The sequence below is a fragment of the Staurois parvus genome, unplaced genomic scaffold, assembly GCF_062004578.1.
Source record: "Staurois parvus isolate SC_StPar_1 unplaced genomic scaffold, SC_StPar_1.0 ptg002379l, whole genome shotgun sequence".
Taxonomy (NCBI): domain Eukaryota; kingdom Metazoa; phylum Chordata; class Amphibia; order Anura; family Ranidae; genus Staurois; species Staurois parvus.
The window spans coordinates 35892-54533 of record NW_028320175.1 but is presented as its reverse complement, the minus strand read 5'-3'; the positions used below and the strand labels follow the sequence as shown (position 1 = coordinate 54533).

General features: G+C 52.1%; 1 protein-coding gene across 1 annotated transcript in view; it reads left to right on the top strand.

Annotated features, from left to right (window-relative positions):
• Positions 1-17097: 17097 nt before the first annotated feature.
• LOC149431147 (cyclic nucleotide-binding domain-containing protein 2-like) overlaps positions 17098-18642 on the top strand; it is a gene marked incomplete at its 3' end in the record, with an annotated part of 31152 nt that continues 29607 nt past the window's right edge. The window contains exon 1 of the mRNA XM_089665865.1: positions 17098-17274. Within this exon, the coding sequence (XP_089521991.1) occupies positions 17098-17274 (177 nt within the window). The remainder of the gene's footprint in view (positions 17275-18642) is intronic.

Below are 18642 nucleotides of genomic sequence, written 5' to 3'. Positions count from 1 at the left end.
CTCCCACTGACACCAACGACGGGGCACTATTCCTCCCACTGACACCAACGACGGGACACTATTCCTCCCACTGACACCAATGACGGGACACTATTCCTCCCACTGACACCAACGACGGGACACTATTCCTCCCACTGACACCAACGACGGGGCACTATTCCTCCCACTGACACCAACGACGGGACACTATTCCTCCCACTGACACCAATGATGGGACACTATTCCTCCCACTGACACCAATGATGGGGCACTATTCCTCACACTGACACCAATGATGGGGCACTATTCCTCCCACTGACACCAATGATGGGGCACTATTCCCCCCACTGACACCAATGATGGGGCACTATTCCTCCCACTGACACCAATGATGGGGCACTATTCCCCCCACTAACACCAATGATGGGGCACTATTCCTCCCACTGACACCAATGATGGGGCACTATTCCTCCCACTGACACCAATGACGGAGCACTATTCCTCCCACTGACACCAATGACGGGGCACTATTCCTCCCACTGACACCAATGACGGGGCACTATTCCTCCCACTGACACCAATGACGGGGCACTATTCCTCCCACTGACACCAATGACGGGGCACTATTCCTCCCACTGACACCAACGACGGGGCACTATTCCTCCCACTGACACCAACGACGGGACACTATTCCTCCCACTGACACCAATGACGGGACACTATTCCTCCCACTGACACCAACGACGGGACACTATTCCTCCCACTGACACCAACGACGGGGCACTATTCCTCCCACTGACACCAACGACGGGACACTATTCCTCCCACTGACACCAATGATAGGACACTATTCCTTCCACTGACACCAATGATGGGGCACTATTCCTCCCACTGACACCAATGACGGGGCACTATTCCTCCCACTGATGACAATGATGGAGCACTATTCCTCCCACTGACACCAATGATGGAGCACTATTCCTCCCACTGACACCAATGATGGGGCACTATTCCCCCCACTGACACCAATGATGGGGCACTATTCCTCCCACTGACATCAATGATGGGGCACTATTCCTCCCACTGACACCAATGATGGAGCACTATTCCTCCCACTGACACCAATGACGGGGCACTATTCCTCCCACTGACACCAATGATGGGGCACTATTCCTCCCACTGACACCAATGACGGGGCACTATTCCTCCCACTGACACCAATGACGGGGCACTATTGCTCCCACTGACACCAATGACGGGGCACTATTGCTCCCACTGACACCAATGACGGGACACTATTCCTCCCACTGACACCAATGACGGGGCACTATTCCTCCCACTGACACCAATGACGGGGCACTATTCCTCCCACTGACACCAATGACGGGGCACTATTCCTCCCACTGACACCAATGATGGGCACTATTCCTCCCACTGACACCAATGATGGGGCACTATTCCTCCCACTGACACCAATCATGGGGCACTATTCCTCCCACTGACACCAATGATGGGGCACTATTCCTTCCACTGACACCAATGATGGGGCACTATTCCTGCCACTGACACCAATGATGGGGCACTATTCCCCCCACTGACACCAACGATGGAACGCTATTCCTCCCACTGACACCAATGATGGGGCACTATTCCCCCCACTGACACCAACGATGGGGCACTATTCCTCCCACTGACACCAATGATGGGGCACTATTCCTCCCACTGACACCAATGATGGGGCACTATTCCTCCACTGATACCAATGATGGGGCACTATTCCTCCCACTGACACCAACGACGGGACACTATTCCTCCCACTGACACCAATGATAGGACACTATTCCTTCCACTGACACCAATGATGGGGCACTATTCCTCCCACTGACACCAATGACGGGGCACTATTCCTCCCACTGATAACAATGATGGAGCACTATTCCTTCCACTGACACCAATGATGGGGCACTATTCCTCCCACTGACACCAATGATGGAGCACTATTCCTCCCACTGACACCAATGATGGGGCACTATTCCCCCCACTGACACCAATGATGGGGCACTATTCCTCCCACTGACATCAATGATGGGGCACTATTCCTCCCACTGACACCAATGATGGAGCACTATTCCTCCCACTGACACCAATGACGGGGCACTATTCCTCCCACTGACACCAATGATGGGGCACTATTCCTCCCACTGACACCAATGACGGGGCACTATTCCTCCCACTGACACCAATGACGGGGCACTATTGCTCCCACTGACACCAATGACGGGGCACTATTGCTCCCACTGACACCAATGACGGGACACTATTCCTCCCACTGACACCAATGACGGGGCACTATTCCTCCCACTGACACCAATGATGGGGCACTATTCCTCCCACTGACACCAATGACGGGGCACTATTCCTCCCACTGACACCAATGATGGGGCACTATTCCTCCCACTGACACCAATGATGGGGCACTATTCCTCCCACTGACACCAATGATGGGGCACTATTCCTCCCACTGACACCAATCATGGGGCACTATTCCTCCCACTGACACCAATGATGGGGCACTATTCCTTCCACTGACACCAATGATGGGGCACTATTCCTGCCACTGACACCAATGATGGGGCACTATTCCCCCCACTGACACCAACGATGGAACGCTATTCCTCCCACTGACACCAATGATGGGGCACTATTCCCCCCACTGACACCAACGATGGGGCACTATTCCTCCCACTGACACCAATGATGGGGCACTATTCCTCCCACTGACACCAATGATGGGGCACTATTCCTCCACTGATACCAATGATGGGGCACTATTCCTCCCACTGACACCAATGATGGGGCACTATTCCTCCACTGATACCAATGATGGGGCACTATTCCTCCCACTGACACCAATGATGGGGCACTATTCCTCCACTGATACCAATGATGGGGCACTATTCCTCCCACTGACACCAATGATGGGGCACTATTCCTCCACTGATACCAATGATGGGGCACTATTCCCCCCACTGACACCAATGATGGGACACTATTCCTCCCACTGACACCAATGATGGGGCACTATTCCTCCCACTGACACCAATGATGGGGCACTATTCCTCCCACTGACACCAATGATGGGGCACTATTCCCCCCACTGACACCAATGATGGGGCACTATTCCTCCCACTGATACCAATGATGGGGCACTATTCCTCCCACTGACACCAATGATGGGGCACTATTCCCCCCACTGACACCAATGATGGGGCACAATTCCTCCCACTGACACCAATGATGGGGCACTATTCCTCCCACTGATACCAATGATGGGGCACTATTCCTCCCACTGATACCAATGATGGGGCAAACTGTATGTGACATAGGCGGTGTAAAGAAAGCTCCTCCCAACGCGTTTCGTTGTCTTAACGTCATCAGGAGCTGCCTGCAGGCCATCAGTTTAGAGTGAACCAGAAATGGCCTAGAATGACTGATCTCACTCTGGCATGTGCAGAGATATGTAATATGCGTGGCGCAATCAACAGTTTTTGCGAGTAGGGCCCCCCCCGACATTTACATTTGTACATGCATGTATGTGGGGGTGGGGGAGACTCGCATTTTTTTTCTCGAGGGGAGGGAATTAAATGCTTGGGTGTAACTTTAGTTCTTTTAACTAGTGGGGCACCGAAATGAAAATTCTAGTGCCAAAAATGAAAATTTAAAATGCACTTGGCCAAAAACTGAAACCGAAACGCGCAGTTTTTTAAAAATTAATATATATTTTATGTAAAAAAATACACTGATTAGAAAAAAACAAAAGAAAAAACACGATATATACCCCAATTTTTTGTAAAATATGAAAGAGGATGTTACAGCGAGTAGATAGATACCCAACATGTCACGCTTTAAAATTTTGCACGCTCGTGGAATGGTGTGACACTGCGGTACTTAAAAATCTCCATAGGTGACGCTTTACAAATTTCTCCAGGTTAGCGATGTGACGTTACAGAGGAGGTCTAGTGTGAGAATTACTGCTCTTGCTGTGACGTTCGTGGTGATACCTCACATGTGTGGTTTGAACACCATTTACATGTGTGGGCGTGGCCTACGTATGCGTTCACCACTACATGCGAGCTACTTTTTAAAAATAATTTATTTCATTTTTTTGTTTGGTTTTTTTTTGCACTGTCCCTTTTAAAAAAAATGTAATCACTTTTATTCTTATCACAAGAAATGAATGCAGAAATAATTAGTGACAGGTCCTCTTTATGGTGAGATATGGTGGGGGGGGACAATGAGACATAATTAGTGACGGGTCCTCTTTATGGAGAGATATGGTGGGGGGGGACAATGAGACATAATTAGTGACGGGTCCTCTTTATGGAGAGATATGGGGGGGGGGGACAATGAGACATAATTAGTGACAGGTCCTCTTTATGGAGAGATATGGGGGGACAATGAGACATAATTAGTGACAGGTCCTCTTTATGGTGAGATATGGTGGGGGGGGACAATGAGACATAATTAGTGACGGGTCCTCTTTATGGAGAGATATGGGGGGGGGCAATGAGACATAATTAGTGACAGGTCCTCTTTATGGAGAGATATGGGGGGGGGACAATGAGACATAATTAGTGACAGGTCCTCTTTATGGAGAGATATGGGGGGGGGGGCAATGAGACATAATTAGTGACGGGTCCTCTTTATGGAGAGTTATGGGGGGGGGACAATGAGACATAATTAGTGACAGGTCCTCTTTATGGAGAGATATGGGGGGACGACAATGAGACATAATTAGTGACAGGTCCTCTTTATGGAGAGATATGGGGGGGGGACAATGAGACATAATTAGTGACAGGTCCTCTTTATGGAGAGATATGGGGGGGGGACAATGAGACATAATTAGTGACAGGTCCTCTTTATGGAGAGATATGGGGGGGGGAACAATGAGACATAATTAGTGACAGGTCCTCTTTATGGAGAGATATGGGGGGGGGACAATGAGACATAATTAGTGACGGGTCCTCTTTATGGAGAGATATGGTGGGGGGGGACAATGAGACATAATTAGTGACAGGTCCTCTTTATGGAGAGATATGGGGGGGGGGACAATGAGACATAATTAGTGACAGGTCCTCTTTATGGAGAGATATGGGGGGGGTCAATGAGACATAATTAGTGACAGGTCCTCTTTATGGAGAGATATGGGGGGGGGACAATGAGACATAATTAGTGACAGGTCCTCTTTATGGAGAGATAGGGGGGGGGGACAATGAGACATAATTAGTGACAGGTCCTCTTTATGGTGAGATTAGGGGGGGGGGACAATGAGACATAATTAGTGACGGGTCCTCTTTATGGAGAGATAGGGGGGGGGGACAATGAGACATAATTAGTGACAGGTCCTCTTTATGGAGAGATATGGGGGGGGGGACAATGAGACATAATTAGTGACAGGCCCTCTTTATGGAGAGATGGGGGGGGGGAACAATGAGACATAATTAGTGACAGGTCCTCTTTATGGAGAGATATGGGGGGGGGACAATGAGACATAATTAGTGACAGGTCCTCTTTATGGAGAGATATGGGGGGGGGACAATGAGACATAATTAGTGACAGGTCCTCTTTATGGAGAGATATGGGGGAGGGGGACAATGAGACATAATTAGTGACAGGTCCTCTTTATGGAGAGATATGGGGGGGGGGACAATGAGACATAATTAGTGATGGATCCTCTTTATGGAGAGTTATGGGGGGGGGACAATGAGACATAATTAGTGACAGGTCCTCTTTATGGAGAGATATGGGGGGGGGGACAATGAGACATAATTAGTGACAGGTCCTCTTTATGGAGAGATATGGGGGGGACGACAATGAGACATAATTAGTGACAGGTCCTCTTTATGTAGAGATATGGGGGGGGTCAATGAGACATAATTAGTGACAGGTCCTCTTTATGGAGAGATATGGGGGGGGGGACAATGAGACATAATTAGTGACAGGTCCTCTTTATGGAGACATCGGGGGGGGGGGACAATGAGACATAATTAGTGACGGGTCCTCTTTATGGAGAGTTATGGGGGGGGGACAATGAGACATAATTAGTGACAGGTCCTCTTTATGGAGAGATATGGGGGGGGGGACAATGAGGCATAATTAGTGACGGGTCCTCTTTATGGAGAGTTATGGGGGGGGGACAATGAGACATAATTAGTGACAGGTCCTCTTTATGGAGAGATATGGGGGGGGGGACAATGAGACCTAATTAGTGACAGGTCCTCTTTATGGAGAGATATGGGGGGGGGACAATGAGACATAATTAGTGACGGGTCCTCTTTATGGGGAGATGGGGGGGGGGGGACAATGAGACCTAATTAGTGACAGGTCCTCTTTATGGAGAGATATGGGGGGGGGGGGACAATGAGACATAATTAGTGACAGGTCCTCTTTATGGAGAGATATGGGGGGGGGGGGGACAATGAGACCTAATTAGTGACAGGTCCTCTTTATGGAGAGATATGGGGGGGGGGACGACAATGAGACATAATTAGTGACGGGTCCTCTTTATGGAGAGATATGGGGGGGGGGGGGCAATGAGACATAATTAGTGACGGGTCCTCTTTATGGAGAGTTATGGGGGGGGGACAATGAGACATAATTAGTGACAGGTCCTCTTTATGGAGAGATATGGGGGGGGGACAATGAGACATAATTAGTGACAGGTCCTCTTTATGGAGAGATATGGGGGGGGGACAATGAGACATAATTAGTGACAGGTCCTCTTTATGGAGAGATATGGGGGGGGGGACAATGAGACATAATTAGTGACAGGTCCTCTTTATGGAGAGATATGGGGGGGGGGACAATGAGACATAATTAGTGACAGGTCCTCTTTATGGAGAGATATGGGGGGGGTCAATGAGACATAATTAGTGACAGGTCCTCTTTATGGAGAGATATGGGGGGGGGACAATGAGACATAATTAGTGACAGGTCCTCTTTATGGAGAGATAGGGGGGGGGGACAATGAGACATAATTAGTGACAGGTCCTCTTTATGGAGAGATTAGGGGGGGGGGACAATGAGACATAATTAGTGACGGGTCCTCTTTATGGAGAGATAGGGGGGGGGGACAATGAGACATAATTAGTGACAGGTCCTCTTTATGGAGAGATATGGGGGGGGGGACAATGAGACATAATTAGTGACAGGCCCTCTTTATGGAGAGATGGGGGGGGGGGAACAATGAGACATAATTAGTGACAGGTCCTCTTTATGGAGAGATATGGGGGGGGGACAATGAGACATAATTAGTGACAGGTCCTCTTTATGGAGAGATATGGGGGGGGGACAATGAGACATAATTAGTGACAGGTCCTCTTTATGGAGAGATATGGGGGAGGGGGACAATGAGACATAATTAGTGACAGGTCCTCTTTATGGAGAGATATGGGGGGGGGGACAATGAGACATAATTAGTGACAGGTCCTCTTTATGGAGAGATATGGGGGGACGACAATGAGACATAATTAGTGACAGGTCCTCTTTATGGAGAGATATGGGGGGGGACAATGAGACATAATTAGTGACAGGTCCTCTTTATGGAGAGATATGGGGGGGGGGACAATGAGACATAATTAGTGACAGGTCCTCTTTATGGAGACATCGGGGGGGGGGGACAATGAGACATAATTAGTGACGGGTCCTCTTTATGGAGAGTTATGGGGGGGGGGGACAATGAGACATAATTAGTGACAGGTCCTCTTTATGGAGAGATATGGGGGGGGGGACAATGAGGCATAATTAGTGACAGGTCCTCTTTATGGAGAGATATGGGGGGGGGGACAATGAGGCATAATTAGTGACGGGTCCTCTTTATGGAGAGATATGGGGGGGGGGGACAATGAGACATAATTAGTGACAGGTCCTCTTTATGGAGAGATATGGGGGGGGGGGACGACAATGAGACATAATTAGTGACGGGTCCTCTTTATGGAGAGATATGGGGGGGGGGACAATGAGACCTAATTAGTGACGGGTCCTCTTTATGGAGAGATATGGGGGGGGGCAATGAGACATAATTAGTGACGGGTCCTCTTTATGGAGATATATGGGGGGGGACAGTGAGACATAATACTACACTTAGGTGGCGCTTTCCTTTTTTTCCCCCCTTTTTGGACCACACGTGCTCCGCCCTCAATCCATCAAGGACCTGTGGGACTGGGATATCAGCGGTGTAACCCCTTACCGATGAGAGTCGTTTGTCTCACCACGTGAGTTGCCAGTTTTGTGTCCAATATACAGAATAGTTTTATCCTACACTTAGATGGCGCTTTCCCTTTTTCTTTTTTTCCCTTTAGGTAACACCTATAGGTTTTGGGGCATGCATGCTCCGCCCTCAATCCATCAAGGCCTGAGGAAGGAGCACTTATGATCTGTAACACGCAACCTCACCCTTGCCAGTTTTGTGTCCAATATACAGAATGGTTTTATACTACACTTAGATGGCGCTTTCCCTTTTTTCCCTTCATGTAACACCTATAAGACCACTATTTTTTTTTTCCCTCACAAACTCCGGGTAACACACCCCAATTGTCGGGGCAATTATCTCCCACCATATCACCCGGCTGCAGGTGACATCTCTCCTAACAGGGATTGTGGGCTTGGCTACCAGTTTTGGACCACACGTGCTCCGCCCTCAATCCATCAAGGACCTGTGGGACTGGGATATCAGCGGTGTAACCCCTTACAGATGAGAGTCGTTTGTCTCACCACGTGAGGTGCCAGTTTTGTGTCCAATATACAGAATAGTTTTATCCTACACTTAGATGGCGCTTTCCCTTTTTCTTTTTTTCCCTTTAGGTAACACCTATAAGTTTAGGAACATGTGTGCTCCGCCCTCAATCCATCAAGGCCTGAGGAAGGAGCACCCGTGATCTGTAACGCGCAACCTCACCAATGCCAAGTTTGTGTCCAATATACAGAATGGTTTTATACTACACTTAGATGGCGCTTTCCCTTTTTTCTTTTTTTCCCTTTAGGTAACACCTATAAGATTTGGGGCATGCGTGCTCCGCCCTCAATCCATCAAGGCCTGAGGAAGGAGCACTTATGATCTGTAACGCACAACCACACCCTTGCCAGTTTTGTGTCCAATAAACTGAATGGTTTTATACTGCACTTAGATGGCGCTTTCCCTTTTCTTCCCTTCATGTAACACCTATAAGACCACTACTTTTTTTTATTCTCACAAACTCCGGGTAACACCCCAATTGTCGGGGCAATTATCTCCCACCATATCAGCCGGCTGCAGGTGACATCTCTCCTGGCGGAGTGTGTGGGCATGGCTACCAGTTTTGGACCATGCGTGCTCCGCCCTCAATCCATCAAGGACCTGTGGGACTGGGATATCAGCGGTGTAAACCCCTTACAGATGAGAGTCGTTTGTCTCACCATGTGAGTTGCCAGTTTTGTGTCCAATATACAGAATAGTTTTATACTACACTTAGATGGCGCTTTCCCTTTTTCTTTTTTTCCCTTTAGGTAACACGTATCAGTTTTGGGGCATGCATGCTCCGCCCTCAATCCATCAAGGCCTGAGGAAGGAGCACCCGTGATCTGTAACACGCATCCTCACCCTTGCCAGTTTTGTGTCCACTATACAGAATGGTTTTATTCTACACTTAGATGGCGCTTTCCCTTTTTCTTTTTTTCCCTTTAGGTAACACGTATCAGTTTTGGGGCATGCATGCTCCGCCCTCAATCCATCAAGGCCTGAGGAAGGAGCACCCGTGATCTGTAACACGCAACCTCACCCTTGCCAGTTTTGTGTCCAATATACAGAATAGTTTTATCCTACACTTAGATGGCGCTTTCCCTTTTTCTTTTTTTCCCTTTAGGTAACACGTATCAGTTTTGGGGCGTGCATGCTCCGCCCTCAATCCATCAAGGCCTGAGGAAGGAGCACCCGTGATCTGTAACACGCAACCTCACCCTTGTTTTTGTGTCCAATATACAGAATGGTTCAGTACTACACTTAGATGGCGCTTTCCCTTTTTCTTTTTTCCCTTCATGTAACGTTTATAAGGCCACTTCTTTTTTTTTATTCTCACAAACTCCGGGTAATCCACCCCAAATGTCGGGGCAATTATCTCCCCCCATATCAGCTCACGTATGAAGGCGGGGGTCGCCCGTAGAACTTTTCCGTTGCCCGGGATCTGTGGCTTTTCTTCAGCTACATTTTTGCATTCCTCTCCTTTAGACGATTATATATCCGGTTAGTTTCCTGAACCCGACTCCGCATTCCGCATCACGAGACGGGGGATGGTCCGGTCTATCGTCTTACACGGCGCCCTTTGCGTGGAATGTACGCGGCTTCGTTGCTGAATAGTCTGTAGGAATTCTTCGCTTACAATGCCGTGTTCTCACACGTGTCTGACGTGTTCTGTTAGGAACAATGATGGTCAATGATCCGTACTGAATGTCACGTGTAACAGGTGTCGTCTTCTGCTGTGATCGACCTCGCGGGCGACCTTCAACCCCTTTGCATTTTTTTGCACCCATGGAAATCATATTAGGTCTGAGGATTGCCTAAAACCATGCTCAGTCTGGTGTGTATTGCTATAGAGATTCAGACAGAAGTCAAGGGTCCTGCATACTCCTAGAGCAGAATGAAAACTCCTCCTATCAGCTTTAATCAGTACTCTGCTGAGCACTGATAGGAGTCACAAGACTGATAGATACTGCTGATGAGAAAAGGTTGTTTATTTTTTCTTAGGAGAGTGCATGTGATCGGCTCGGGGTCAATCAGCGCTGCCCAGACAGAGGTCAGGGGTCCTGCATCCTCCTGGAGCAGAAAGAAAACTCCTCCTACAAGCTTTTACCAGCGTTCTGCTGAAGTCACAAGACTGCTCTATACTTCTGATAGGGAAAGGTATTTATACGAACTAAAATAATGGCACTTCTATGTTCTGTGTACTGTGGGAGAGCGGATATAGTGAATGCGGGGTCCGGGGAGAGCGGATATAGGGAATGCGGGGTCCGGGGAGAGCGGATATAGTGAATGCGGGGTCCGGGGAGAGCGGATATAGTGAATGCGGGGTCCGGGGAGAGCGGATATAGGGAATGCGGGGTCCGGGGAGAGCGGATATAGTGAATGCGGGGTCCGGGGAGAGCGGATATAGTGAATGCGGGGTCCGGGGAGAGCGGATATAGTGAATGTGGGTCTGGGGAGAGCGGATATAGTGAATGCGGGGTCCGGGAGAGCAGATATAGTGAACGCGGGGTCCGGGGAGAGCGGATATAGTGAATGCGGGGTCCGGGGAGAGCGGATATAGTGAATGCAGGGTCCAGGAGACCAGATATACTGAATGCGGGGTCGGGGAGAGCGGATATAGTGAATGCGGGGTCCGGGGAGAGCGGATATAGTGAATGCAGGGTCCGGGGAGAGCGGATACAGTGAATGCGGGGTCCGGGAGAGCGGATATAGTGAATGTGGGGTCCGGGGAGAGCGGATATAGTGAATGCGGGGTCCGGGGAGAGCAGATATAGTGAACGCGGGGTCTGGGGAGAGCGGATATAGTGAATGCGGGGTCCGGGGAGAGCGGATATAGTGAATGCGGGGTCCGGGGAGAGCGGATATAGTGAATGCGGGGTCTGGGGAGAGCGGATATAGTGAATGCGGGGTCCGGGAGAGCGGATATAGTGAATGCGGGGTCCGGGGAGAGCGGATATAGTGAACGCGGGGTCCTGGGAGAGCGGATATAGTGAATGCGGGGTCCAGGGAGAGCGGATATAGTGAATGCGGGGTTCGGGGAGAGCTGATATAGTGAATGCGGGGTCCGGGGAGAGCGGATATAGTGAATGCGGGGTCCGGGGAGAGCGGATATAGTGAATGTGGGGTCCGGGGAGAGCGGATATAGTGAATGCGGGGTCCGGGAGAGCAGATATAGTGAACGCGGGGTCTGGGGAGAGCGGATATAGTGAATGCGGGGTCCGGGGAGAGCGGATATAGTGAATGCGGGGTCCGGGGAGAGCGGATATAGTGAATGCGGGGTCTGGGGAGAGCGGATATAGTGAATGCGGGGTCCGGGGAGAGCGGATATAGTGAACGCGGGGTCCGGGGAGAGCGGATATAGTGAATGCGGGGTCCGGGGAGAGCGGATATAGTGAATGCGGGGTTCGGGGAGAGCTGATATAGTGAATGCTTGGTCCGGGGAGAGCGGATATAGTGAATGCGGGGTCCGGGGAGAGCGGATATAGTGAATGCGGGGTCCGGGGAGAGCGGATATAGTGAATGCGGGGTCCGGGGAGAGCGGATATAGTGAATGCGGGGTCCGGGGAGAGCGGATATAGTGAATGCGGGGTCCGGGGAGAGCGGATATAGTGAATGCGGGGTCCGGGGAGACCGGATATACTGAATGCGGGGTCCGGGGAGAGCGGATATAGTGAACGCGGGGTCCGGGGAGAGCGGATATAGTGAACGCGGGGTCCGGGGAGAGCGGATATAGTGAATGCAGGGTCCGGGGAGAGCGGATATAGTGAATGCGGGGTCCGGGGAGAGCGGATATAGTGAATGCGGGGTCCGAGGAGAGCGGATATAGTGAATGCGGGGTCCGGGGAGAGCGGATATAGTGAATGCGGGGTCCGGGGAGAGCGGATATAGCGAATGCGGGGTCCGGGGATAGCGGATATAGCGAATGCGGGGTCCGGGGAGAGCGGATATAGTGAATGCGGGGTCCGGGGAGAGCGGATATAGCGAATGCGGGGTCCGGGGAGAGCGGATATAGCGAATGCGGGGTCCGGGGACAGCGGATATAGCGAATGCGGGGTCCGGGGACAGCGGATATAGTGAATGCGGGGTCCGGGGAGACCAGATATACTGAATGCGGGGTCCGGGGAGAGCGGATATAGTGAATGCGGGGTCCGGGGAGAGCGGATATTGTGAGTGCGGGGTCCGGGGAGAGCGGATACAGTGAATGCGGGGTCCAGGGAGAGCGGATATAGTGAATGCGGGGTCCGGGGAGAGCGGATATAGTGAGTGCGGGGTCCGGGGAGAGCGGATACAGTGAATGCGGGGTCCAGGGAGAGCGGATACAGTGAATGCGGGGTCCAGGGAGAGCGGATATAGTGAATGCGGGGTCCGGGGAGAGCGGATATAGTGAATGCGGGGTCCGGGGAGAGCGGATATAGGGAATGCGGGGTCCGGGGAGAGCGGATATAGCGAATGCGGGGTCCGGGGAGAGCGGATATAGTGAATGCGGGGTCCGGGGAGAGCGGATATAGTGAATGCGGGGTCCGGGGAGAGCGGATATAGTGAATGCGGGGTCCAGGGAGACCAGATATACTGAATGCGGGGTCCGGGGAGAGCGGATATAGTGAACGCGGGGTCCGGGGAGAGCGGATGTAGTGAATGCGGGGTCCGGGGAGAGCGGATATAGTGAATGCGGGGTCCGGGGAGAGCGGATATAGTGAGTGCGGGGTCCGGGGAGAGCGGATATAGTGAGTGCGGGGTCCGGGGAGAGCGGATATAGTGAATGCGGGGTCCGGGGAGAGCGGATACAGTGAATGCGGGGTCCGGGGAGAGCGGATATAGTGAATGCGGGGTCCGGGGAGAGCGGATATAGTGAATGCGGGGTCCGGGGAGAGCGGATATAGTGAATGCGGGGTCCGGGGAGAGCGGATACAGTGAATGCGGGGTCCGGGGAGAGCGGATATAGTGAATGCGGGGTCCGGGGAGAGAGGATACAGTGAATGCGGGGTCCGGGGAGAGCGGATATAGTGAATGCGGGGTCCGGGGAGAGCGGATATAGTGAATGCGGGGTCCGGGGAGAGAGGATACAGTGAATGCGGGGTCCGGGGAGAGCGGATATAGTGAATGCGGGGTCCGGGGAGAGCGGATATAGTGAATGCGGGGTCCGGGGAGAGCGGATATAGTGAATGCGGGGTCCGGGGAGAGCGGATATAGGGAATGCGGGGTCCGGGGAGAGCGGATATAGTGAATGCGGGGTCCGGGGAGAGCGGATATAGTGAATGCGGGGTCCGGGGAGAGCGGATATAGGGAATGCGGGGTCCGGGGAGAGCGGATACAGTGAATGCGGGGTCCGGGGAGAGCGGATATAGTGAATGCAGGGTCCGGGGAGAGCGGATATAGTGAATGCGGGGTCCGGGGAGAGCGGATATAGTGAATGCGGGGTGCGGGGGGAGCGGGGGGGTCGTATCGTTCTGTTGGGGGGGAGGGGAGGACAAGAGGTGACTCAGAAGGGAGGAGTTCCTGCACCTATGCTGTGCCCAATGACTGTAGATCAGATATATATATGTAGAGTATACAGAGATAAAATATAGTGACAGAACCCGGAGTGACGTCATCAGGGAAAGATTCACTTCCTGCAATAATAATATACAATGTAACGTTTAATAGGAACTCTTATTCCAGAGGATCATTTCTTACACTATATCCCCCCACAGTCCATGTTTTATGTCCCACGATATTAGTGCTATGTGCACAAAAACATCACGTATCACCTCCCCCAGTGTTCAGACTGTACATTGTAACTTTGTAGAAGGAGGAGGAGTCATTTCCTCAGTCTCCCCTTACCCAGTGATCAGACTGTACATTGTAACGTTGTAGAAGGAGGAGGAGTCATTTCCTCAGTCTCCCCTCCCCCAGTGATCAGACCGTACATTGTAACTTTGTAGAAGGAGGAGGAGGCATTTCCTCAGTCTCCTCCCCCAGCAATCAGACTGTTCAGTGTAACTTTGTAGAAGGAGGAGGAGTCATTTCCTCAGTCTCCCCTCCCCCAGCAATCAGACTGTTCAGTGTAACTTTGTAGAAGGAGGAGGAGGCGTTTCCTCAGTCTCTCCTCCCCCAGTGATCAGACCGTACATTGTAACTTTGTAGAAGGAGGAGGAGGCGTTTCCTCAGTCTCCCCTCCCCCAGTGATCAGACTGTACATTGTAACTTTGTAGAAGGAGGAGGAGTCACTTCCTCAGTCTCCCCTCCCCCAGTGATCAGACTGTACATTGTAACTTTGTAGAAGGAGGAGGCGTTTCCTCAGTATCACCTCCCCCAGTGATCAGACTGTACATTGTAACGTTGTAGCCAGTAACGAGGTGAGAGGCCTCAGCAGAGGGCTGATCTGTACAGCAGAGCTCAGACTTAGCGAGGGATATATAGGACTGTGTCATCTCAGTCCGGGAAGCAGATGATGCCTGAACAATGATGGCGCCGTCCTTCTGGAGCGGAGATGAAGGTGTTGTCGGGGGAGTCCTGCGATCCCATTGGGAGGTAATAGGGACTCTGGTCTGTCCAATGACAGGCCGCACAGTGCAGGCCGACGTCTCCCATTGACTGTCCTGGCTGGAGAGGAGGAAGTCTGGGTGGCCCCGGGTCGGGTTGGGTGGCCTGGAGGCGAGGTGGGGGCCCCATCAGCGGCCTCTATGGACACCAATAATTAGCCGTCATCAAACACAAAGGAGTCATTCCACACGGAGCCGGGAAGGTGAGTGCAGATCGGGGGGGGGGGGGGGGAGCCGAACATGGAGCACTGACACCCCCGCATATGTCACTGCGTGCCCCCAACATGGAGCACTGACACCCCCGCATATGTCACTGCGTACCCCAAATATGGAGCACTGACACCCCCGCACATGCCACTGCGTGCCCCCAACACGGAGCACTGACACCCCCACATATGCCACTGCGTGCCCCCAACACGGAGCACTGACACCCCCGCATATGCCACTGCGTTCCCCCAACACGGAGCACTGACACCCCCGCATATGCCACTGCGTGCCCCCCACATGGAGCACTGACACCCCCGCATATGTCACTGCATGCCCCCCAACACGGAGCACTGACACCCCCGCATATGTCACTGCGTGCCCCCAACACGGAGCACTGACACCCCTGCATATGTCACTGCATGCCCCCCAACATGGAGCACTGACACCCCCGCATATGTCACTGCATGCCCCCCAACATGGAGCACTGACACCCCCGCATATGCCACTGCGTGCCCCCCACATGGAGCACTGACACCCCCGCATATGCCACTGCGTGCCCCCCACATGGAGCACTGACACCCCCGCATATGTCACTGCGTGCCCCCAACACGGAGCACTGACACCCCTGCATATGTCACTGCATGCCCCCCAACATGGAGCACTGACACTCCCGCATATGCCACTGCATGCCCCCAACACGGAGCACCGACACCCCCGCATATGTCACTGCGTACCCCAAATATGGAGCACTGACACCCCCACACATGCCACTGCGTGCCCCCAACATGGAGGGGGGATAGCGTTCTCTGTACAGCGCCGCGGTATATGTCAGAGCTATATACATGTATAATATTAATAGTGCGTGACTGTGGGGGAGGGGACATTAGAGTGTAAGCTCCTCTGGCACAGAGACTGATGTGACTGTGGGGGAGGGGACATTAGAGTGTAAGCTCCTCTGGTACAGAGACTGATGTGACTGTGGGGGAGGGGACATTAGAGCGTAAGCTCCTCTGGTACAGAGACTGATGGGACTGTGGGGGAGGGGACATTAGAGTGTAAGCTCCTCTGGTACAGAGACTGATGGGACTGTGGGGGAGGGGACATTAGAGTGTAAGCTCCTCTGGCACAGAGACTGATGTGACTGTGGGGGAGGGGACATTAGAGTGTCAGCTCCTCTGGCACAGAGACTGATGTGACTGTGGGGGAGGGGACATTAGAGTGTCAGCTCCTCTGGCACAGAGACTGATGTGACTGTGGGGGAGGGGACATTAGAGCGTAAGCTCCTCTGGTACAGAGACTGATGTGACTGTGGGGGAGGGGACATTAGAGTGTAAGCTCCTCTGGTACAGATGTGACTGTGGGGGAGGGAACATTAGAGTGTAAGCTCCTCTGGTACAGATGTGACTGTGGGGGAGGGAACATTAGAGCGTAAGCTCCTCTGGTACAGATGTGACTGTGGGGGAGGGGACATTAGAGTGTAAGCTCCTCTGGTACGGATGTGACTGGCTCAGTGATCTCTGTACAGCGCCGCGGTCTATGTCAGCGCTATCTTACCCCGGAGTGTCCGGAATCCTAGAAATGACAGGCGATGATTGATGGCGGACACAAGTCCCCATGGTGCGGCCGGGTGCTCCAGGCAGTAAACAGGAGGGTGATTGGGCGGTGGGACGATCAGGAAGCGTGTATCCTCAGGAGGGGGCGAGAGCCGGCGCACCGGACAGTCAGGCAGGTGACGGTGGGAGAAGCATGTTACCTGCAGACACAGGAATCCGGTCCAGCAGACCGCACAAGGTGAGGCTCTTTTCTGTGTCTGGCTGGACGGGCCGGAGAGACTTTCCATCCTCCTGGCTGATCCCTATTGTTGGGGGATTGTGTCCCATTGTTGGGGGATTGTGTCTCATTGTTGGGGGATTGTGTCCCATTGTTGGGGGATTGTGTCTCATTGTTGGGGGGATTGTGTCCCATTGTTGGGGGATTGTGTCCCATTGTTGGGGGATCTCGTCTCGGACTTCATTCCTAATCACATACTAGAGGACACGTATCGAGCGACAACACAAAATCCCCGTCTGGCTGCTTCTCAATGAGCCAAGAGATTCCGAGAGTTTTGCATCCATAGGTTCGGTGCACAAAGGATTCGATCGATCGATCAGTCGATCGATCGATCTATATACAGTGCCCTGATCAGTCATAGCTTTCTGACCACTGACAGGTAACATTGATTAATGGCATCTGAAAGTGGGCGGGATATATTAGGTAGCAAGTGAACATGTTGTCCCTGAAGTTGATGTGGAAAGCAGACAAACTGGACAAGTGTAAGGATTTGAAGAACTTTGACATGGAGCACGTTGTAATGTCTAGAGGACGGGGTCAGAGCGACTCCAAAACTGCAGATCTTGTGGGATGTTCCTGGTCTGCGGGGGTCAGGACGGTCCAAGGATGGACAGAGTCATGGGTGGCCAAGACTCATTGATGGAGGTGGGGAGGGAAGGCTCATTGATGGAGGTGGGGAGGGAAGGCTCATTGATGGAGGTGGGGAGGGAAGGCTCATTGATGGAGGTGTGAAGGGAAGGCTCATTGATGGAGGTGGGGAAGGGAAGGCTCATTGATGGAGGTGGGGAGGGAAGGCTCATTGATGGAGATGGGGAGGGAAGGCTCATTGATGGAGGTGTGAAGGGAAGGCTCATTGATGGAGATGTGGAGGGAAGGCTCATTGATGGTGGTGGGGAGGGAAGGCTCATTGATGGAGGTGGGGAGGGAAGGCTCATTGATGGAGATGTGGAGGGAAGGCTCATGGATGGAGGTGGGAAGGGAAGGCTCATTGATGGAGGTGGGGAAGGGAAGGCTCATTGATGGAGGTGGGGACGGAAGGATCATTGATAGAGGTTGAGGAGGGAGGGAAGGCTCATTGATGGAGGTGTGAAGGGAAGGCTCATTGATGGAGGTGGGGAGGGAAGGCTCATTGATGGAGGTGTGAAGGGAAGGCTCATTGATGGAGGTGGGAAGGCTCATTGATGGAGGTAAGGGAAGGCTCATTGATGGAGGTGTGAAGGGGAAGGCTCACTGATGGAGGTGGGGAAGGGAAGGTTCATTGATGGAGGTGTGAAGGGAAGGCTCATTGATGGAGGTGTGAAGGGAAGGCTCATTGATGGAGGTGGGGAG